The sequence below is a fragment of the Heterocephalus glaber genome, unplaced genomic scaffold (genome assembly GCF_053883595.1).
Source record: "Heterocephalus glaber isolate CG9 unplaced genomic scaffold, H.glaber_assembly_v1.0 deba00001532, whole genome shotgun sequence".
Lineage (NCBI taxonomy): Eukaryota > Metazoa > Chordata > Mammalia > Rodentia > Bathyergidae > Heterocephalus > Heterocephalus glaber.
In genome coordinates, this window is record NW_028258330.1 from 24,860,479 (window position 1) to 24,883,115 (window position 22,637).

Consider the following 22,637-nt stretch of genomic DNA (forward strand, 5'->3'; position numbering starts at 1 on the left):
GTTTTGGTTTTTTGAGACAGGCTCACTTTGTAGTGCAAGCTGGCCTTGAACTCACTATGTAGCCCACGCTGGCCTCGAAGTCTCAGCAATCCTGCCTCACCCTCCCAAGTAATGAGATTATAGATGTGAGCCACGACACCCAGCTTATGAAATTTTGATACTCATTAATATACTTGGACTTGTTAGTATTTGTCCTTTTTGCACTTATGTTAAACCATAAGTAATTTTGGGGGGGGTTACTGGGGATCGAACTCAGGACTTTGCACTTGTGAGCCAGGTGTCGGAACCACTGAGCTAAATCCCTGGCCCTGAACCATAAGTAATTTCACTGTTACCTTTACATTTATTTGCTAAATGGTGGCATCACTTGAGGCCATAATTTTCTTCATACTTTCTCTCACAACTGGACTGCTTCCACTTCCTCCACGTATGACTTACTGATGTGAACATCTTCTGAGTCCCTTATTTCCTTAGGATAATTTTCCCAAGTGGAATTTCTACTAGTGAGCATTTCTTGCATTCTTGAAAGTGTTTGCCTTCACTGGAAGCCAGCATCTTACAGTGCCTCTCCAGGCTACAGGTAGATGGTGTACTTACTGTGGCCCTGAGATTGGTGCGGACGTGACTGCATATTGTGTAGTCTTGGCTGTCTGCTTAACGAGCTAGTGAGCTGGGCTTTGCTTCCCAAGCCCTGGTCCCAGCCTCATACCTGTTGCTGGAATACTTTTCAGTGCCCTCTGCCCTCCACCCCGCCTTTCCAGAGTGGCCCTGCCCAAGGAAGGGGCTTATTGGCATTACCAGGTTCCCAAACCTCCCAGAATGCAGACTTGGCGTTGATTACCAGGTGTGGGGTGGGGAGAAGGGCTGGCTGGTGGCCTTGTTTCGCAGGGACAATGTGGGGACTTGGCTGTGTGATCTTCCATGTAGGTAGTGCAGCCACTAGCCTTTCTCAGTTGGGCTGCATCTCACCCCACCAAGAGCAATGACAGGAGCCCAGTGGTGGAACCGTCGCCTTAGCAAAAGAGCTCTGTGTATGAGGCAGTTTGCCATAAAAATGGCAGACGAGGGTCGGGGATTTAGCTCAGTGGCACCATATCTGCCTTGCAAACACAAGGTCCTGAGTCTGATCCCTGGTACCACAAAAAGAAAAAAAACAAATGGCAGACATTTCATTACCACAAAACACCCAGATGCCAGATAAATTACAATGAATGTACTTTTTGACTGCACTACTGAGATCACAGATGAGAAAATACAGGAATCCCCAATGCCCAGAAATAAGAAAAAGCTCAAACCACCGAGATAGTCGGATACAAAAGAAATCTGGGTCAGAGGTGTAGCCTAGTGGTGCAGCACCTACCTGGAAAGTGCAAGGCCCTGAGTTCAATTCCGGGTACCAAAAAGAAATATTTGCTGCTTGGGGAAAAACACTCTTGAGGACTCAGTTTGAGAGATGGACTGCCTGGGGACAGAGAAATGCGAAAGGGCTCTGAGTCCTGGCTCCCAGCTCCCTGAAGCCTGTGAAAAGGCAGCAGGGATAATCTTCCTGTCGGCAATGGGAGCCAAACTGGAGACATTTCTGCCCCTGTGTGAGAGTAACTAGGAGAACCTCACCGGAGTCTAATCTTAGGCCTGCTCTCTCCTGGGCCGGGCTTCGGGTTTTCAGTACTTCACCTTGCCCAACTGTGCATGTTTCTGTCTGCCGGTATTTCAAGGTGGTGCACGCCACGCGGTGTATACCCGCCCCCGTGAGCCCTTCACGCCTCATTGGCTTCATTGCCTAGCCGGGCGCCCTCTGGTGGACAGAGATGGACTTGCTGTTTCCATCTAAGAGCCAGATTCCTACCCAGGATGACACTGAGCTACTTTTGTCTTCCTTTGTGCACTAACCTTTTCTGAGACCATCTTTCTGCCCCACGAGTTCAGACAATGTTCTCAGGGTACCTGCTACGGAGTTCCAGAAATGATCAGGTGTTTCCCTGCCTCCCACCTTCCAAGCTCTCCCACTTTCCAGTGCTCTAGGCTCCCATAGGATCCAAGGCCCGACCTCACTGGCTTCTTCTGTCATAGTGGCCCCTGCGTTTCCGGCACCAGAGGATCCACTCAACGTTTTTTACTTTTGGCGGCAAGTAGCAGTTGGTGCCAAGGAGGAGGTCCCCACTTTGTGACCAGGCAATGCACTTACTCTCTCTTCTGTAACTTGGGGCCATTGGCAATGCCTGTGCCCAGGGCTATTGTAAAGGTTAAATGTGAACTTGGGTGTCACCTCTAGCCTGGGTCTGGGCACCCAGGAAGCCTCTCTGTAAATAAGGTTGCCCTCATGTCCTGTTCCTCTCCCAGCCAACCTGTGACTCCTTGAAGGTTTATCTTTGTCCCCAGAACCTTACATGGAGCCCTTCATTTCAGCCTGTTAGAGGTCATCAAGGGGACTTGCTGTGCAGCTCTGTCTCTCAGAGGCAGGTATCTAAGCTGCTGCTGGCTCTCCAGCACCTGGCCTAGCACTGGGCCAGTCCCTAGGACAAGTTTGGCCACGTGCAGATGAGTCATGAGCACAGGTGTGAGGAGGATGGAGAGGCAGGTGCAAGGGGGGGTGGCAGCTCCAGCTTCAGGACTCTGCCTATGCTGGCCTGGCTCTAACAGCAGCTCAGGATGATTCATCATCCCAGCACCTGCTGCAAAGCAGGGGCCCAGAGGCTGCTGAAGGTGCTGAAGAGTCACCCAGAGGTAACAGGCCCAGAAGGTGGTCAGAGGTGAGAGGCCTGGAAGGTGGTGATTGAAGTTGCAGATGGCCCAGCTCAGCCCAACAGTGACTGAGAGGAGGTTGTACAAATTGAGATGGGGGCACATTGCTAAGACCTTGAATACCAGGACAAGAAATCAAGCTTGAAGGGCCAGGGATGAAGCTCAGCAGCAGAGCACCTGCCTGGGAAGCATGCAGCCCTGAGTTCAATTCCCGATACAAAAAAAAAAAATCAAGCTTGAGTGCTGGGCTGTAGCTCAGTTGTAGAACACTTCCCAGCATGCACTCAGCCCTGGGTTCCATCCTTAGTACAGCAAAAGCCAAACTTGATGCTGAAGAAAGTGGAAGTGGCAATGTTTTGAGAGCCCCCCTACCTGGCTGTTGCTTTACAGGTCATGGCCCTTGGCGAGCAGAATGAAGCTGGTAGCTTAATGAAGCTATGCGCTCTTCCTGAGGGATGTTTGCATGCAGGAGGCTGACAGTAGGAGGCTAAAATGGAGGTGAGCATGGGCTCGTGAAGAGGGGCTCATTACAAAGACCCTGTGTCCCTACTGCCCCGGTCCAGCTCAAACACAAGTCCTCCTGTGGCTGCGACTCCAGCCTCCCATCTGTGTCCATCCCCGACACCTCCAGATGCTCCCCTGCTAGGCCTCCTCCTTACATCCCAGGTTCCCTTCTGCATCCCCGTGGGCAGCACTCTTCCTGCCTACTCACCTCTCTGATCCTCTCAGCATTCATGGCTGAAACCAAATGACCGTCTCCAGGGCCCCCCTGACCCTGCAGAACGAACATTCCTCCACCTGTAGTGTCTGTCCCAGCAGCCCAACCCTTCAGCAAGGGAGGGAGGACACAGCAGCTTATTAAAATAAAGTGTTAGCCAGGAGTGGTGGCTCAACCTATAATCCTGGCACTGGGGAGGCTGAGGCAGGAGGATCACAGTGTGTTTGAGGCCAGCCTGGGTTTACATAGTGAGTTGAAGGCCACCCTGAACTACTTGGCAAGACCCTGTCTCAAAATGCCATAAATGAACATTTAACAATTTGCTGTGAGGTGCCTGGGGTGCTGGAGGGCTCATGCCATCTTGGTTTATAGATGGCAGTGGGAAGTCTGTTTTGTCTTGCAGTGCTGGGGATGGAACCCAGGGCCTCCTGCATCCTAAGCATGTACTATACCACTGAACTACACCCCAGCCCTAGCTTTTTAGTTTTGGGGGTTTTTTTGTTCCTCTTTCATGAAACTGTAAACACAGATCACAGGATTATTTCCCCTTGGATGGGCTTTTTCTGTAACAGACACAATGAACCAGAAGCCTGGGGTCCAAACCTCCTCAAGCCAGCCCAGGGCCCATGTGGCACAGATGCTGGCAGCACATTCTAGGAGCTGCCAGGGGTCTGGACAGTGAAGAGGGCAGCCTGGCATGGCACAGGCTAAGGAGCCACTAGGGACCCCCACTCTGGGTCTCCTGACTGGATAGCCAGGCTCGGCAGAGAACTGCATCCTGCAGGGGTCACAGCAAAGAAACCGCAGGCAGAGGAGACCCCGCCCAGAGGCCAGGCCTGCACACCCTCCAGTGCCAACACCTCTGGATTGCCTTTCTGGCCAGGTCTCAGTCCCCTAGCAAGGAGCTGACCCCAAGCGGGATCAAGAACCCTGAGGAAATGTCACTGGCCAGTCAGCCCTGGATTAAAGACTACCGTGGCTTCCTCAGGATGAAGTGCTTTGTCAGGGCCCTGCACCCCAGCTCTCCTCCAGCTCACTCCCCTCACCCTAGCCTCCTGACCCCAGCCCCTCAGACCAGGGCAGACACTGCCCCATGTTCTCAAGGTGGCACGTCCCTTTTCAGAAAACCACTTTAGGGGTCCCTATTGGCCTCCTACCAGTCCCTTACCCAGGAGGGCCCCTGTGGCTGGTAGGTCTGATGGTGTTATTCTCCTGGCTCTGCTGTCAGGTGCCAGTAGTGGTGACAAGTCCAACCTGGAAAGGGAAGTGCTGCCCAGGACAGCCCTCCCCACAGGAATCCATCTGAGCTCTCAGTCTCTGAGAAGGCTGTGTGGGGTGAAGCCAAACCCCAGCAGATTTCAGACCACGTCATCCCCTTTCCCAGGCAGAACCCCATAACCAAGGTCTATAGGGGTGCCAGACCCTGAATGGAGAAACACCAAGATGAAGGAGCCACACTCTGCAGGTGTGGGAGCTGGAGATGGAATTGGCTGATTTAAAACACAGCCTTCCAGCCTGTTCTGGTTAGGGAGACTCAGAGCCCCAACAGCTGGCCTCACAAAGCGAGAGAGAAAGAGAGAGAGAGACAGACAGACAGACAGACAGAGAGAGAGAGAGAGAGAAGAGACGCCAGAGGTGATCACTGCCTTTATTCTCTCTGTGCTGGGGTCCCAGGATAGGTCTCAGAGGTGTCTGGGGGCAGCAGGTGACTCTAGGCCCAAATTATTGCTACTTGGCAAGGTTACCTTGGGGCTTTCCATAGTGCCCTGAGAATGGGTGGGATATAAGCATGCAAATGATATGCAAATGACATCAGAACCAACCCAGGATCCTTCAGAGATCCCAGATGAAGTAGGGGTGCTGGAAGAGTGGAGTGGGCCCAGAAGGGTGAAGGGGACACCCAGGTCCTTACCCCACACGGCAGACTGATCCAGCCCAGTCTCAAGGGTGAGGTTCGAGGGGTTGAGGGTTCCTGAGCATCAGCCCTGGTTCTGCCACTGGTTGGGGAAAAGCAGAAACCTGGCCCCAAAACAGCAGAAGAAAGCAGGATACTGCTAGCCAACCAGAGAGGGAAGGGACCTGCTTAGTCACACAGCAAGGCAGGGGCAGAGGGGATCAAGCCCAGGTCTCCTGAGCTTGGAAAACCAGGGGTCTGGAAGGCTGAAGCTACAAATAATAAAATATACTGATAATAAATAAATAAGCAGCCTAGTCCCTGGTCCTTGGGCTGAGCTCCTCCCCCAGGTGGCCAGGCCCAGGTCTAGGAGGAGGCAGGGTTCTTGGTCTTGGTGCTGTGGTGACCAGTGCAGAAAGACACAGGCAGGGCCTTCAGGGTCCTTGGTGTAAGCAGGTCAGGCTCAGTTGTTATTCATGATCCACCAGGAGGCTGTGGGTCAGAGGTTGGGGGTCAGGAGCCACCAGGGCCCAACCCCACCCTCCTGCCCCAAAGGCTACAGCACACCTGGGAAGCACATGGTGGTGAGGGTGTCCGGGGCCCGAAGGTGGTCAATGAGGATGCGCTGGAAAGCCTTGCTGCAGGGTGCCTGCTGGTGCCTAGGGAGGGCAGAGGCCGGATGAGACCAGGCTGCAGCCACCTGCTCCAAGATCAGGGCCATTGCTCTTGGGTCTCCCCAACCTGCCCCAGTCCTGCTACCTGGATTCAGGTCTCAGGCCTTCTCCACACTGGCTCTGAGCCTCCATTTTCTTTTTCTTTTTTTTGAGACAGGGTCTCACTTTGTAGCTCAGGGTGGGCTCCAACTCAGTATGTAGCCCAGGTTGGCTTCGAACTCATGGCAACCCTCCTGCCATAGCCTCCCAAGTGCTTGAATCACAGGCATGAGCCACCACACCCGGCAGTCAGTTTTCCCCAGTGTTTTGTTTGGGTTTTTTTTGGTACCGGGGATAGAACTGGGGTCCTTGCAGTTGCACAGCAGGCGGCAAAACCACTGAGCTAAATCCCCAGCCCTTCCCTATGTTATATGGGGACAAAGTCTACTTCACTGGGATCTTGTGAGGATTGAGTGAAGTTTCAAAGCATCTGGCATAGGGTGTGGCATGAAGTGACAATAGTGTAAACTCATTTGATGCCTACTGTATACCAGGTACTGTATTCAAGATATTTTGTTTTGTTTTGTCTTTGTTTTGCAGTATGGAGATTGAGCCTTCACACTGAGCCACATTCCTACTCCTTTTTATTTATTTATGTTTGGTACTGGGGATCAAACTCAGGACCTTGCACTTGCAAGGCAGGCGGAGTGCCACTGAGCTAAATCCCCAGCCCTATTGTTTTGAAACAGGGTCTTGCTAAGTTGCTAAATTGCCCAGGCTGGGCTGAAACTTCAATCCTGTCTCAGCTTCCCAGGGTGCTGGATTATAGGCACACACCACGCCTGGCTTGTATTCAGTTTTTTTTACACATTGTCTCATTCAGACCATCTGTGAGAGGTTAGCTATTATTACTCTCACTGTGGGAAAGGGCGCCAACAGGTTAGGTAACTCTTCTGAGGTCAGTGGGAGAGCAGGACTTGAGCCAAGCCTGACCTATTCCAGGACCCATACTCACGTGAGCTGTTGGACCACCACTCATACCTTCTCCAGGAGGCTTCATCCTGCCAGAACTCGTACAGGGTGTAGGAGGTGTTGTCCAACATCTTGTGGGCGGACACACTGCGGGGCCAAAGAGATGGCCAAGCCAGGCCTGAGCTGCCACCACTGCTGCCTTCTCTGCTCTGAGCACCCTTCTCTGCTCCCCCCTCCCTGCCCCTGCCATTCGAACAGCCCAGGACTCACTGCAGACAATGGCTCTGGGCCCCTGTGAAGTCCACATAGCAGCAAAGGGCTTGATGGAAATCCTGTAGGGTAGCTTCTGCCACCTGCACCTGCCGCTGGGCCACGAGGATGTGCTGGTGAGAGGGGCAGCCGGTCAGCCAGGGTGAAGGAGGCACAGGAGGTGACTCCACAATTCCTGACACTGGCCCACCCTGGGGTCAGCCCCTGCCACCAAAGAGCACTCAGCATCATCGACCCCTTCTTCCAAGCTCACTGTCTTAATCCAGCCCTTGTCCCTCTCTTCTGCAATATGTCACCACTTCTCACTGTCCCCTCCAGCCTCCATCCACCGCCCCAAACCTAGGTTTCAGATTTGCTGATGTGGGAACTGACACCCTGAGAAGGCCATGACTTACAGGGTCACAGAGACCAGAACCAGGCCCTGCCTGCCAGGCCTTGGGAGGGTCAGATATACACTGCTAGCTCCATAAGCCCCTCGCCTTGCTGTGCACACAGGGCCTGACAGCAGCCTGCCCCTTCCTGGGCTCACCAAATCAGGACCCTTGGAGAGGTCCTCTTCATGCAGAGGCTCCAGCCGGGGGGCCTGTGAGGGACACAGAATGTAGGTTGAGCCCCCAATGTGTGCCCGCCTTGAGCAGATGCCGGGGAGGTCCTCCCCAAGGGGCACTGGCCATACAGCCACACACCTTGCACTCAAGCTGGTCTATGAGCTCCTGAAGTCGGTTGACCTGAAGCTGCCACTGTATCTCAGCCTCTGAGCTCTGCCCTAGGGGTGGATTTCAGGGAGGGGGTCAGCCATGGGCCCCTGAGGCTGGGAGGACTTAGGACAAACTAGGACACCAAGGAGGATTGGGCACTGGGGGACCAGAGGGCTGGATGCCACACCTTCCCTGGACCCTCTAGGCCAGGCCTCCCACCCTACCACAGGCACACCTATGTCAGAAGAGCCAGGAGACCAAGTGGGTGACTGGCTGACACTTCTCAGGGTCCTGCGTCCTGCTCGCCGGCTGCCACGAGGCCTGCTCTGCACTTCCACATGCTCTTCATCTGACCTAGGGGAAGTAGAGAGTCAGCCCACAGTCCTCCAGACCCACAGGGCCAATGACTGGGGTCCCAGGACAGAACCAGGCCTGGGTGGGGCAAGTCAGGCCTCCTGGGACTCTAAGTCTCTGCCCTGCACCAGCTGCCTCTCCTCACCTGCTCATGGCCTCGCTGCCCAGTGTGGGCTCCAGGGCACTGGGACCACAGAATGTGATGACACAGGGATGTGGAATGCAGGGACAAAGGGCACTCACGCTCCAGACCTGCAGGCTGGCAAGGCCCTGGTATATGGTGGGCCACAGGCCTGGGACTCCAGGGTGTCTGATGCCCCTTCCAGAGAGTTCTGCAGAGCCTGGAGCTGGCTGGCTGTCTCCCGCAGCAGGAAGCGTGTCACAAACTGGTCCACCTTGGAGGCCTGCTCATACTCCTATGGACAGAGGGCCAAGTCGGCATCTCCCAGCTCTGAGCATATTTCAGAGCAGGGGGCTGCCTTCCTGGTCAGCTATCTCCTGCCCATCAGAGCAACAGTGTAAGGCAGCGATGCAGACCCAGCACAGCAGGAAGACTCTGCGGTCTGGTGGGCAAGGGGAGCTTAAAGCCTCCTTGGCAAGGCCTGGCCTCTCTTTCTGTAGGTCTGAGGCCAACCCACAGGGAGCATCTACCAGTTGGCATGATGGGCATATTTGGACCTCAAATTCTCTTCCCTGTTGGGGCTACCACCTTCAGCTTTGCTATAGCCAGTGAGGTCCCCAGGCACAGCTGGGTAGGGTGGTGGTTAGAGGACCTTCAAGGGCCAATTTAACACATGGTGCAAAATGATGGTGTGATATCGCCCCGTCCCTACCAGCTGGCCCCAAACTCACAGTCTATATATGCATCCATCCATCCATCCATCCATGCAACAAACATCAACTGGGTGCCTTTGCTAGGAGGTATAGACACATGACCATCAGGTCACTGTCCACACACACCACCACCCTGCAAGGTGGGCAGAGGACAGGGAGGCTATGTGCCAGGCCCTGAGCTGCCTACCTCCCCAACTCTCCTCACCTCCTTGTGCCAGTTTCCTCAACTACAAAGCAGGAATGATAATGCCCCTTACCTTGAGCTAGTGGGAGGCTAATTTCTACATAGGATTCCACCCAGTGCCTGGCACACAAGCTCTCCGTACAGGAGCTGTCATCTTTTTGTTGTTGGTGTTGAGGATTCCACCAAGAACTACACATGCCAGGCAAGCACTCACTGTACAGCTAAGCTACACTCCCTGTTATGCTTGTGTCTAGATGTCCCCCCAAAGCCTCATGAAGTCTTAGATGGGACTTTTTTAGAGGTAGGTGAATCTAGAGTGTGACTGATTCATGGTGCAATGCTAGGCTCAAGGGCACTAGGATTAAGGGTGTGAGTACTACCTGCCCTAAGTAGTCTGGATAAGACAAAGGGGGCAAGGGCCGGGGATTGGGGATTTAGCTCAGTGGTTTCTCCGCCTGCCTCGCAAGCACAAGGACCAGAACCAAAAAAAAAAAAAAGACAAAGGGGGCAAAAAGCCTGAATCCCCTTGTTGTTTTTGCTGTCTTCTGCCACCATGAACAGTTGCCCTTCTGCCATGTGCCATCTTGGAGCCAGATGATTATGGAATGAAACCTCTATGAACTGTGAGCTAAATAAACCTTTCCTCCTTTGAGTGTCAGGTATTTTGTCTCAGCAGTGAGAGAAAAATAACTAAGACATTCCCAGCCTTTTCATTTTGAAACAGGGTTTCATGAAACTGCCCAGGCTGGGCTTAAACTTCTAATTTTCCTGCTTTAGCCTCTCAAGCAGATGGGCTCACAGGCACTATGTCCAGCTCTGCCACCATTTATATTGTCAAATATACTACTAATAAGGAATCTGACCATTTGTACACCCCTCAGTCATAGGTGTCCGGAGATCCTACAACTCTAACCACATACACACAACCCAGGATGGGAGTCCTGGGCCATCCTGACCTACTTCAGGTCATGAAGCATCCATGACCTGCTTCATCTCAGCCAGCACATAGGATCCCCTCTGAGCTAGGCTAATAGGATGAGACTGGGACAGAGTGGAGACTGAGTTCTGTCATTCTCAGACCAGTGATTTCTGTGCACATGAAATCCTTCCAATAAATTTTCTGCACACAATGACTGATTAGTTTCTGTTGCTTGCAACCAAAGAATCTGGCTGGCAGAGCACCTACCTTGTGCCAGACACTGTTCCAAGAATTTCACTTAAAAGGCCAGGTGTGATGGTGCACACCTATAATCCCAGCACTCAGGAGGCTGAGGCAGAAGGATCGCCACAAATTGGAGGCCTGTGCTACCTAGTGAGTTCAAGGTCAGCCTGGAATACATAGTGAGACCCTGTCTCAAAAAAACAAACAAAAAACAAAACAAAAAAAAGAATTTCACTTAAGCCTCATAATAATTTACAGGAGCTATAACTGACCCCATTTGCAGATAAGAAGACTGAAGCTTAGAGAGGTTGATTAATTTGGCCAGGGTTATATAGCTAGTTAGTAGCAGGGCGAGAATTCAAAACCAAGACAGAAATTCTTTTCTATTCATACTAAGTATCTTATAGGCATTGCTTCACATATGATCATTATTAGCCCAGTTGTACAACTGAGAAAACAAGGCCAGGAAAAGTCACAGAGTGAAAGGAACCAAGAGTCCCCTGGGTTCCAGGAGGAGGAGCTCAGAGCCTGGAGCTGATGAGGTCACAATGTGACCTCTCCAAAACAGGGCCCAGCCAGAAGGCAGGGTGGAGGTAGCACGGGCTGTGGCCCCAGTGGTGACCAGCCCTGCCATGGGAAACAGCAGTTCTCACAAGAGGACCAAAGCACCCAAGCAGGCCTGCAAGGAGAGGCCAGCAGACATGGACAAGACCCAGGGCCAACAGTTCCTCAGCCACTTCAAGCAGAAGAAGCTGAATGTATGTGTGTGGTGGTGGTGGTGGCGGGGGGGGGGGGGGGGGAGACAAGCAGGGTAAGGGGGCCCTGACCAGTAGGGGAGGTAGGGATGCCGGGAATCTAGGCCGAAGTTCTAGGGACATGAGAAGGGTTACAGGATTCCCCTTGAGGATGAGGGTTCCAGGAGCCCACACAGGTCTGAGTAAAAGCCTAGAAGGTGCCAGAGACCTGGGGGCCCAGGAGGGGACACAAGAGGGCAATACTCTCAGCATGGGGAAGCAGCCCTCCTGGGTACCAGAGGCTATGGACACAGGGATTTCCCTCACACCTCTCAAGTAGACAGCGATAGCCCATAACAGGTCAGCCTGGGGTAGAAGAGGGTTTCCAGAAGGGAGGCAGGGACCTGGGTGAGCACAGGCAGTGGGGAGCCTCCCTGACCTTAAATAGGGAAGACTGTGCTTTCCTGGGGCCTGATGAGACAGGGTGAGGCCGCATGGCAGGCCAGCGGGAGTCCCGGAAACACAGGGCAGAGTTCCGGTACGATAAGGGTCCCTGGGAAGAGGGCAGGGAGGTACTGGGTTTTGGCTCGGCCCCAAGGGCGCTCTTCCACTCACGTCCCGCCCACCCCTAGGCCAAGATCCTGCTGCTTTGCCCTCTGGACCAGCGATTGGAGCGGACTGAGGTGGTGGCGGGTCCGGGCGTGCGGCCCCAGCGGCCGAATGTGGGCGCGAGTGGCGTCCGGGCGGGCCTCCTGGCATCGCCCATGCTACGCGGAGCCGGCGACGGCCCAGACCCGCAGCAGCGCGCGCGTAGGTGGGAGCTGAAGGTCCAGGTCCTGGTTCTGCAGCTGTACCCGAAGCAGCAGGAGGAAGGGCGCAGCGAGGAGGGCGGGGCCGCAGCCCGGGGGCGGGGCCGCAGGCCTCGTGGGCCCCGCAGCGACTGAACCAGAGCGAGGCGGATTGCGGGTGCGCAGCACTTTCTTGCGGCCCTGAGCGCCCGCCTGGGTCCCGGCCTAATAGTAAAGAGCTCATAGCAACTCTGGCGTCTGTTAGCTCTGTCCGAGCCGTCTAGGTGGAAGCAAAGTTGAGGCCCAGGCAAGGAAGGGATGAATAGGTCGGACGGCGGGCGGAACTGTGGACTGAAGCTGGAGCTGTCTTTTCTTCCTGTGTAGGGAGATGTACCTATCTCCCTACCCTCCGGGCCAGATCAGATCCTGGAGGCCCAAGGAAGATGAGCTCGGACAAATCTAGGGTTGGGTATAGACCCATTTCCCCCAAAAGCCTGACATATCCAAGCGCATGTGGCATACACAAATCCCTCTTAGGCAGAAGGGTCCTAGGCAAATGGGCACCATCCAGGGGAATAATAGCGAAGATCCCATGGTCAGAAGGGGGGTGGTCTGAGACTCCGATTTTGCAAGCACTCAGCCCTCCTAGACTTCAAGGCACCTTGGTCAAATTCAGCAGCACTTGTTTCCCAATCTACCCTGTCCAATCCTCTTTCCACATTTAGCTGAAAGCTTCTTCCAAATCAGTTATCTGTCCAGAGCAGTTCACTCTCCTGTTCATAAGTCTTGCTGGTTCTCCACTAACCTCAGGGAAAAGCTCAGATGTATTATTGAGATATGTAGGCCCAGCGCCAGCCTCAGTCTTCCCAGTTAGGTCCTCAATGGTTCCCCTCTCACCCCTGCTCTGGCCATACTGGCACTTGGGGTCTCCAGTGTGAGGCTCACTCCCTACATCACTCTCGAGAAGCCCTCCAGCACACTCTGGGCAGGAGCCTGGCTCCCAAATCCAGCCCCAGACCTTAAAGCCACCTCAGCCCTGCCAAACCTACAGCCTGCCTTCCTGAGGCAGTTGTAGCAGGACGAAGGTCCCAGTTCACTAGCGCCACAGGCCCAGCTTCTGCTGAAGATATTTTTGTCACTCAATACATCTCCTCCTCCACAAGGCCTGCATCCGGCTGGCTGGGGCATGACCCCTAACGTGTTCCCTGTGGATCATTAGAACAAACTCTGGCCATCTGTGCACGCTTGGCCCAAGCTGGCCCTGTCAGCCCCTTCCCTGAGACCGTAATTCAGGACCTGAAAGAAACCATGCTTTCTACTTGAATACGCACTGCCTAAAGCCAGTCTTCAAAGAAGAAAAACACAGTGCAGGGACTGAGGATACAGTTCAGCAGTAGAGCACTTGCCCAGCATGCCCATGGCCCTGGGTTCCTCCTCCAGAACCACAAAAAAACCCACAATACATAGACAGCACACATCTGGGCTCCCAACCCTGCAGTCAAGATCCTGTTCCTGAGTTCACCTGAATTTTCTACTGCCAACTAAAACGGCCCTAAGAGAATGAGGCCCTGCAGAGACAAGAAGTGGCCCCTGTCCAGTGAGGGTTACCACCACCTTCTGGAGGAAGAAACAGTGCAGAGAAAGAATTACAAGCTCAGGGCTGGGCAGAGAGCTTCAGAACTGAGTCACAATTAGGTGGGACTCCATATGGGATGCTTGTGTCTCTTAGAGCTGAGCACACAGGGGACCTCTGAGGAGCTGTAGATCCCTGAGTGAGAGCCTTTTCAGCACTGAGAGTGGAAGGCAGAACCTCTAGCCAGAGGACAGCAGATAACCCAAAGCAGTTTGGGGGAAGAATCAGACTGGTTTTGTGGGGCAGCTGAGGCAGGACCATGGATGCCCAAATTGCTGCCCTTGCCTGGCCAGGAAAGGACGATGAGTCTAGGGAGTTTCTGGGTGGGGTGGGGTACAGAAGCACAGGCAGTTCGAGGACTGAGGTCATAATGAGTCTGATTCAAGTTCTTTCTTCTTTGACCATCCCCTTCCACCTCCACAACCAGGAACCTCTTCAGCCACATCATGTGAGAAGTACCAGGGGACTGCCGGGACTTAAGCCACATCAGGTGAGAAGTACCAGGGGACTGGCAGGACTTAAGGGCTAGGCTGGACACTGGGCACCAAAGGGGGTATATATGTCCAGATGGCCTTGCCACAAGGCCCCTTCATTTCCAGAGCTCTGCTCTACGGCAGCTTTTCCACGCGGAAAAGGATTTGGTCTGACCCTCTTGTCATCCCCGTCTGCAAGGGCCAAGGGGACAGAGCCGCAGGGTAGAGGGGAGTCCTGTGAAGGTGCCTGGGGTTGAAGCCCTAGTGAAAACTGCCACTGAACAGCAGCCAGGGGTGGGGCCGCTCTGCCGGAGGAGGCAGGGCCTTGGGACCAGAGGGCGGAGTCAAGAATTGAAAGGGTTCGTAATCCAGCCCAAAAAAGGAGGGATGTAGGCCCACGAACTGAGGGCTAGGCCCTTTGCCGAGAAGGTGGAATCTGCGTGCGGGAACCGCCGACCCCGCCGGCTTCCCTCGCTGGGCCACATCGCGGGAGTGGTGGACCAGGGCTCGGGCATCACCAAGGCGGGCTTCGCAGGCGAGGACCAGACGCGCATAGTGCTCAAGAGCTCCAGCCTGGTGCCCAGATGGGACCGGCCTGTGCTTCCAGGTGCGCAGGGCTGCGAGCCGGCGGGCGGCATGGCGCGTGCACACCCCGTCAAGCACGGAGTGGTGGTGGACTGGGAAGGGCTGGAGGGGCTGTGGGAGCGCCTGCTGGTGGGGGTCCTGCGGGTGTGCCCAGAACAGTGTCCTGTGCTGGTGAGCAACTCGCCTTCGGCGCCGCCCAAGGGCTGCGAGAAGGTGGCAGAGCTGCTGTTCGAGGCCTTGGCTGTGCCTGCGTGCCACGTGGCCAGCACCGCGCTGCTGGCGCTCTGCTCGGCCGGTGCGCTCAGCGGGCTGGCGGTGGAGGCGGGCGCGGGCATGTGTCACACCACGCCTATCAACGCCGGGCATTCGTGGCTCAAGGCCACCTTCCGGATGGACGTGGCAGGCAGCACCCTATTGCGCTACTTTCGAGAGCTACTGGTGGCTGCGTGTCCCGACCTCCAACTGCAGGGCTTGCCGCGCAAGACCGTCACACAGCTCAAGAAGCGCTACTGCTACGTGTCGCTGGACTTCGAGGGCGACCTCCTTGACCCTGCCCGCCACCATCCGGCCAGTTTCCGCATGGGCAGTGGGAGCTCTGTGTCCCTCGGCAGTGAGCGCTTCCGCCGCCCGGAACCCACCTTCCAGCCGGGTCTGCTAGGCCAGGCTGAGCCAGGACTGCCCACGCTGGCCTTCCGGGCACTGCAGAAGATTCCCCTGACGTTGCGGAAACGGCTGGCTGACACCGTGGTGCTGGGCGGTGGTTCCACGCTTTTCCCAGGCTTTGCTGAGCGCCTGGACCTAGAGCTAGAAGCTCAGTGCCGGAGGCACGGCTACCCGGCCCTACAGCCCCGCCTGGTGGCCAAGCCTGGGCGTGACATGGCAGTATGGACTGGAGGCTCCATGGTGGCCTCCTTGCACTCTTTCCAACGCGGCTGGATGACCCGGGCCATGTACCAGGAGTGTGGCTCCCGGCTGGTGCACGAAGTGTTCAACTGACTGGGGGAGAGGCGGCGGCACCAGGGGCCACTACAGGGACAGAGACTCCAGGCTGCACTGCAGCTGTTCAGAGCAAGAGCACCAGATAAAATAATCTCAAATATCTGGAGCTGCAGGGTCGTCATGTGTGGATGGGCCACCCCTAACCTCATCCCTTCTGGGTTAGGAGCAGGTGGTTGGGCCAGTAGGGCCCTCATTTTGACCTGCAGTCTGAATCTCCCAACTACTGCCTGTTTAGAAAATGCCAATCCAGCTGCCACCCCCAAGCCCAGGCCTCTTAAGAGTGCTCCAGCACTGAACTACATCTTCAACTCTTTTTCTTATTTTATTTTATCCTTTTTGCAGTACTAGGGATTGGCCTGAGCTACATCCCCAGCCCTTTTATTTTTATTTTTTTTTATTTTTTCAGTAGTGCCACTGCGTTAAATCCCTGGCCTTTTTTGTTTTTTGAGACAAGTTCTCACTAAGTTGACTAGGTTGGAAAGGAACTTTTCATTCTTTTGCCTTAGCCTCCTAGAGGGCTGGGACTTCAGGTGTGTACCACCATAGCCAGCTTTTACTTTTCTATTTTGAGACAGGCTTTTCCTAAATTGTCCAAGCTGGTCTTGAAATTGCAGATCCCCTCTGCCCCTAGGCTCCCAAGTAGCTAGGTTAATAGGCATGGGTCACTGATCAATCTTGGGGCAACCCTTTGAAAAGCTACTGAATTGCATGTGAAAGCAACTAGGAGACACCTTGGCAGGTCTCGGAGTCTGAGGGTCTATTTCCCTTACTCTGTAAAGTAGAGTCAGGCACTATCCTGGGCCTGCTCCCTGCCCCCTCCCCACCTTCCATAAGAACTATGGACCAAAGGAAGGTGGACACATTTCTTGGAAGAAGCACTAAAGGGAGCCAGGTGTGGTGGCACAGCACTTGGAAGGCTGAGGCAAGAGGATCACCTCGAGTTTGAGGCCAGCCTGAGGTACACAGGGTTCAAAGCCAATCTAGACTGCACAGCGAGACCCTGTCTCAGACAAGCAAAAAACAAAAGGAATGCTGAAGAAAGGGAGGTGTGGCTTACTTCTCTGTATTCTTTTTTTTTGGTACTGGGGATCAAACTCGGGTCCTTGCGCTTTTGGGGCAGGTGGAGGAACCACTGAGCTAAATCCACGGCCCCTGGCTTATTTTTCTGAAGTCCCCACCCATGCACCCACAGCCCTGGCTATTGGCACTGTCTGCTTGCACAAACACACAGGTCCACACATCACACAACCTGCTACACATACATCATATGTACCTGCTACTCCCATCTGTCCTCAGGCCAGGCCCCCACCCCATAGGCCTCCCAACTGTCGACCTGTGTCAGCACCACTGTTGGGGTACTGGCTAGTAGCAAAAACAAAAATGACAACACCTGCTGTAGCAGGCATTGTTCTGGGTGCTGCGAACAGAGCAGAGAACAACACACAAAAATCCCTGCCTTCACTCTCATTTAATTGTCAGAGAGAAGGTTAGAAGTGGGATCCATTATTATCCCTGGTTTACAGATGAGGAAACTGAGGCCCAGAGGGATAAAAGGGGCAGAGCCACAGAATGGAAGTGTTGCCATTTGAACCCAGGCCTCTAGCTCCACAGCCCTACTCAACAGGTGTGGGTCCTCCAGCACAGCCGACATCCCTGCCCCCAGGCCCTCCACTCACCAGCTTGGTGGTATCCATGGCAGTGAGCACAGCTCGGTTTAGTGCCTCCAGCGCAGCCAGCACAGGACGGTAGACACCCAGGTGCTTTGAAAAGTACTCTGTGGGCAGAAGCAGCACTCAAGGACCCGGCCCCACCAACAACACAACCTGAATGCTGGCCACCTGGGATTCCACAGCTGCCAAGCAGACCTCATATGCTGAGCCTGGCCCATCCTGTCCCCTCAGGAACCCAGCCTCCCTCACCACACCCACCTGCCCGGGGCTCCTGGGGAACACGAGGGCTCCTGGGGCCTACTCACCACACAGTTTCTCTGTCTCTAAATTGCTGCAGGGAAAGAAAAGGCACCCTTTAGAGGCTTAGATTTGGGCCTGGCAAACGGATGTGGAAGCCAATGACCACACCCAACTCCCAGCTCAGCTGGACAAGGAATCTGTGGGATGTTTGGTTGAGGGGTAGGGGAAGCACTGCAGGTAGAGTCCAGCCCAAGTCTTGGGAACTGTGAATGCCAACCTAGAGTCTAGAATTTAACCTAAGGAGACGAAAGGGAGGGCAGCTATGTACATACGTGATGCATATGCACCCAGGGAGCATAAGGAGGAGCACACATTTGTGCCAGGATGTGTAGCTGTGGGAGCACACGTAGGAAGGTGTGCGTGTGTGCATATGTGTGTGTGTGTGCGCGCACGCGTGTGTGTTTGTGTGTCTGCACCTGCACCCATGGGTACAGGCAGGCCCAGCTGTCCCCAGGCATCCTCTGGCTCCTGCAGGAAGGGGGAATGAAGGGGCTGAGCCACGAGTAGTGACTCAGGCCTGACTATTTTGGGGCCCCAGCTGGAAGCGGCTTAGCGGGCAAAGCTGAAGCTGGGCTGGGTGGGCGGGTGGGTAAAGCTGGCAGGGAGCCCTGGCACCTTTCTCCCTCTACCCCCCATCCTCCAAAAAGAACTGAGGCAGCAGGAGACCCAACGGGGTTGAGACAGCCTGGCCTGGCATCTGCCCCCAGCTCAGCCCTGCCCTCTTGTACTCAGTACTCACTCGGTGGGATGCCCTTCAATGCCGCTGAACAGTTCCTGCAGCTCCCCTGGGCTGAGAACCCCATCGGCAAAGTAATTCTGGAATTCCTCAAAGGAGAGCTTACCATCGTCTGGGGGAAGAGGGGGCACAGTCATATCGCTGAGCCCTAGCTGCTCCCCTGCCCCTGCGTGCCCCCAGAATCTCACAAGCACCCAGCCAGGTGGAATGGGATTCTGAGCTCAGCAGGGACCCTGACTATTGAGGACAGGATTGGGGTCCCAAAGGTATCTGCTAAAGGGAACAGAGCCCACTTTGTGTGCCTGGCAGTGGACAGGGACTCAAAAAATGTTGCCAAGTGGAGAAAGAATGAACACAGCCTATGACAGCCACAGCATGGCAGGGCCTCACTGGAGAGGGATTGGGAGGGGACAACCCCACTCCAGGGCAAAGGGACCCACCATACTCTGGACCCAGGGCCTTCACAGAGAAGCCATAGGAAGGCAGATGAGGTCTCACAGCAGCCTCTGTAAGTGGCAGCAGGCTGGCTCAGGAGGGAATAAGCTTCCTAACACCGGAGTGAGGAGGCCAAAGACACAGGCCAAAGAGTGAGGATTTGGTCTGAATGATGTGCAAGGTCTCTAACCAGATGTGTGTGTGTGTGTGTGTGTGTGTGTGTGTGTGTGTGTGTGTGTGTGTGTGTAAGGTGTTGGCCAGGGAGCCCCTGAGCCTCCCAGATGGAATGCCCACTAACAGGATGTGTCCCCATCAATGAGCCGGGACAAAGGATCTTCACCCATCAGAAGAGACCAAAGGAGAAGGGGTAGGGAGTGGGGACATGACCCCATCTCTGGAGGGTGGAACAAAAGAGGGTCTTCAGGGCAGGGTCTGAGATTCTTTGCTGGTCAAGTGGGACAGTGGGCTGCTCTGGGTCCTCTAGGGTGACAACCTGTTGCTTACTGGGTCCCCTAAGGGCTCTTCCAGACCAGATTGGACACTGCCTAGGCCCCAGAGGGAGGAGCTGACTCCCTGGAAAATGGATCCACCTTTATCCCCACCCAAAGGTTGGGTTTCACTGTGTCCTCCACGCTCATCCTGCATGCAGATGGTGGGTCTCGTGGAAAGTCAAGGAGGCCTCTAGAAATGTAAGTACCTCACAAGGCCTCCATTATCCTTCTAAGCCCTTCACACATGGGCCCTGGGGCCACACATCACACAGACCTGGGCTCAGAGCCCCCCAGTTAAAGGATGTGTGACCCCAGGCAACTTGCTTCACCTCCCTGGGTGGCTACTCCTTTGGGAAATGGGTGAGGAAATGGCAACCTAGCTGGCTGTGGTGAGGACAGAGGAGGCCATGTACAGGAAGCACCTGTCACTGGGTCAGGGAACGTGGAGAAGGTAAGGCCCACCTCCAGCTTATGGCCAAACCCCATGCCCTCTGTGCTCCATCCTGCCAAACTTGGCTCAGTTCAGAAGGGCACTTTCTCTGGGCAGGATGCCTTGACTGATTTTCCTGTCAGGGCCCACAAGACCTCAGCCCCTCTCATGTCCTCCATTCCACCCCCACCAAGGAAGCCACCCACACTCACCATTCTTGTCAGCTCGGCGGAAAACCTAAGGGACAAATGGGTGTGAGAGGACGCTGTGAGGGGAACCTGGGAGGCCGGCAGCCCCGCCCAGCCCACAGGGCCTCAGCTGGCCTGCCTGTGGGAGCTTTCCAACAAGAGGGGCACAGGAAGCACACACAGCGGGTTGGCACTTGCTCCCTTCTCCTGCAGGGCCGGGCCCCATGGGGTGCTCCAGGCAGTTCCCTGCCCCCACCCCCACAGTCTAACCAGAGTCCTGTCTGATGCATCAACCCTTGGCCCAGCCCCAGAAGGAAGAAGGTTGGGAAGATGGGCCAAGTTGTAGTCCAAGCACCCTGGGCAGCCCTCCCAGACCTGAACCCCAATTCTGCTGTGTGACTGTCCAGACTCCATCCCAGTCTCTGCCCTCTCTGAGCTGTTTCCTCCCAAGACAGTGAAAGATGACAGCAGGCAGGCAGTCACCAGTCCTTTCTTTGGAGTGCCTCAGTTTTCCCACTAGCACAAGAGGGAGCAGCCTGGGGTTAACCCTTTCAGGACTGGGGCTTCTTATGCAGCCAAATCAGAGTGAGGCCCTTGGGCAGGTGTGTGTGTACACGTGTGTGCATGGGTGTGCTAAGGGGAGTGAGGGAGGTGGAAAGCAAGGGTCAAAGATTTAATTTACAGGGGCCGGAGATTTAGCTCAGTGGTGCCACTACCTGCCTTGCAAGCACAAGGTTCTGAGTTTGATCCACAGTACCAAAAAAAAAAAAGATTTAATTTACAGAGAGGTGGAGATGAAAGGCAATGAAGGCAGAGGAGTGTAGTCAGGACTGGAGACTTCCAGGTGCCCTGCAGTCTGAGAAGCCTAAAGAGATGTGCCCAACCCTGGACAGATCACCCTCAAAGCTACAGATCCTAAGTGCCAACCCCCTCCAGCTGACCCACTCAGGGTCAACAAGGGGTGAGGCAGTGAATCCATCTGAGGCTTAGCCCGACTCAGAGAAAGCCTGCTACTGGCTTGGGGTCACACAGCAGCCCAGAGAGGCCTGGGTGGGAAAGACAGACATAATGCGGGGACAGAGCAGTTAAGCTGGGAATGATGACACCTGAGGCCACTGTCATGCCTCTGCCTATAAATACAAACTAGGCAGGACAGAGCCCTTCAGGCCTTAGTTTGCCCATCTGGGACCAGGAGGGTCAGATCCTTCCAGGGAGGACTGTGGTCAAGGTGCTGAGTCACTGGGGGCAGTGGGGAGGGGGCAGAGACCTCTGGGGTGGACAGAAGAGGGCCAGGAGGGGTTGAGGGCAGGGCTGAGGGGCAGGAAAGAGGCTCAGGGCAGCAACCCAGGCGGCTGCAGGGCCACCTGTCCAACGGTGGGAGGGGTACCCGGCCCACGGAGGATGCCTGGGCACCCCTTACCATCTACAGGACTCTGCGGCCCTTGGGTTGGGCCAGAGGGGGTCGGGGGGCAGCACTGGGTCTGCATGTGTCCAGGCTGCCTTGCTCACTGAGCCCAGCCCGGAGCTGCCACACGCAGGGGCTCCCACCCGCCACACAGATAGGGTGGGCTTGGGGACACGGGCAGCAGGGGCAGTGTCACTGGAGCAGGGACAAGGAGAGACACGGAGAGGGAGAGGCAGAGGCAGGACAGGGGACACAACGCAGAGATATCAAGATAAGGGAGACCTCCGGAGATGGAGAGCAGGGTCGGAGAGAGAGTGAGGGACAGAGACCCAGGGAGACAGAAGGGCAGGACCAAAAGACTTGGGGAGATACGGACACAGGCAGAGACAGACACAGGGAGGAACGGAGATGGAGAGTCGCGGGCATGGAGACAGGGACAGACCGATCCCCGCGTCCGCACCCCACTCACGTCCTGGAAGAGCGCGTGTCCGGCGGGCCTGGCGACGGGCGCGGCGGGCCGCGGGGGCCCAGGCACGGGAGGCCGGAGCAGGCACATGGCGAGCAGCCCCGCGCACGCCATGGCGCGCCGCGCTCGGAGGCTCCGCTGGGCTGTAGCTCCCTCCGGCCCGCCGCCGCCGCGGACCCGGGCTGGGGGTGGGGCGCACGCCCATTGGCGCCGGCGCGCGAGCACGGCCCCGCCCCACTCGTCTCCAGTCCAGGGCCCAGCCTCCGCTTCCCGCTCTGGGGAACAAGTGCAAAGTCCCGGCTGCGCAAAGGTCACACCCGACACCAGTTCCTCGGCCGAAGCCCCCAGAGGGGCGGCCACTGTGGAGCAGGGAATACCAAAGGGGTCACTTCCAGCTGGAGAGGGCAAAACACACAGGATCTCCACCTCTGGGAGCCTGCTCTCAAAGTGGGGGCGGCAGTGGACACCTCCGCAGGACCGTGCTCGGGACCCATCGAATGTAAGGGATGGAAATAGAGGCTGGCTCAAGACGCCCATCTAAAAGTCCTAACAGGGCCGGGGATTTAGCTCAGTGGTTCCGCTGCCTGCCTCGAAAGCACAAAGACCCGAGTTTGATCCCCGTACCAAAAAAAAAAAAAAAAATTTTAAAGTCCTAACAAGTTGGTGCAATGAATGGGTCACCTTCCTTCCAGGACTCTGGCGTCTCCAACTCAATTCAACCTTCTTTGCCTCTGCCATTCTGATTCTCTGCTCAACCCGCTCAATAGAGCAGGCCAGAGCGAGAGCTCTCTAGCTTGAATTTTTGGGGTACTGGGGACTGAAT

General features: G+C 55.4%; 3 protein-coding genes across 4 annotated transcripts; 2 read left to right on the plus strand and 1 right to left on the minus strand.

Moving 5' to 3' along the window:
* Positions 1-5,094: 5,094 nt before the first annotated feature.
* Positions 5,095-22,034, minus strand: Necab3 (N-terminal EF-hand calcium binding protein 3). Of its 2 annotated transcripts, XM_021246872.2 has the most exons (13): positions 21,818-21,992; positions 19,968-19,992; positions 18,403-18,511; positions 17,669-17,694; positions 17,370-17,467; positions 8,545-8,717; positions 8,183-8,301; positions 7,936-8,015; positions 7,779-7,832; positions 7,250-7,362; positions 7,049-7,126; positions 5,922-6,013; positions 5,095-5,846 (listed from the first exon to the last, which is right to left on the minus strand). In XM_021246872.2, the coding sequence occupies exons 1-13, from the start codon at positions 21,926-21,928 to the stop codon at positions 5,818-5,820; spliced, it is 1,107 nt and encodes a 368-aa protein (XP_021102531.1). In that variant the 5' UTR covers positions 21,929-21,992; the 3' UTR covers positions 5,095-5,817. The 2 variants fall into 2 exon arrangements, with proteins under 2 accessions (XP_021102531.1, XP_087045007.1); XM_087188881.1 differs by lacking the exon at positions 19,968-19,992 and having other exon boundaries at positions 21,818-22,034.
* On the plus strand, positions 11,035-12,252 carry CUNH20orf144 (chromosome unknown C20orf144 homolog). Its single transcript, XM_087188882.1, has 2 exons — positions 11,035-11,239; positions 11,848-12,252. Exons 1-2 carry the CDS (start codon positions 11,114-11,116, stop codon positions 12,157-12,159), a joined length of 438 nt encoding a protein of 145 aa, XP_087045008.1. The 5' UTR covers positions 11,035-11,113; the 3' UTR covers positions 12,160-12,252.
* Positions 12,410-15,793, plus strand: Actl10 (actin like 10). The gene is made up of 2 exons (XM_021246871.2): positions 12,410-14,126; positions 14,539-15,793. The coding sequence occupies exons 1-2, from the start codon at positions 13,896-13,898 to the stop codon at positions 15,688-15,690; spliced, it is 1,383 nt and encodes a 460-aa protein (XP_021102530.2). The 5' UTR covers positions 12,410-13,895; the 3' UTR covers positions 15,691-15,793.
* Positions 22,035-22,637: the final 603 nt, after the last annotated feature.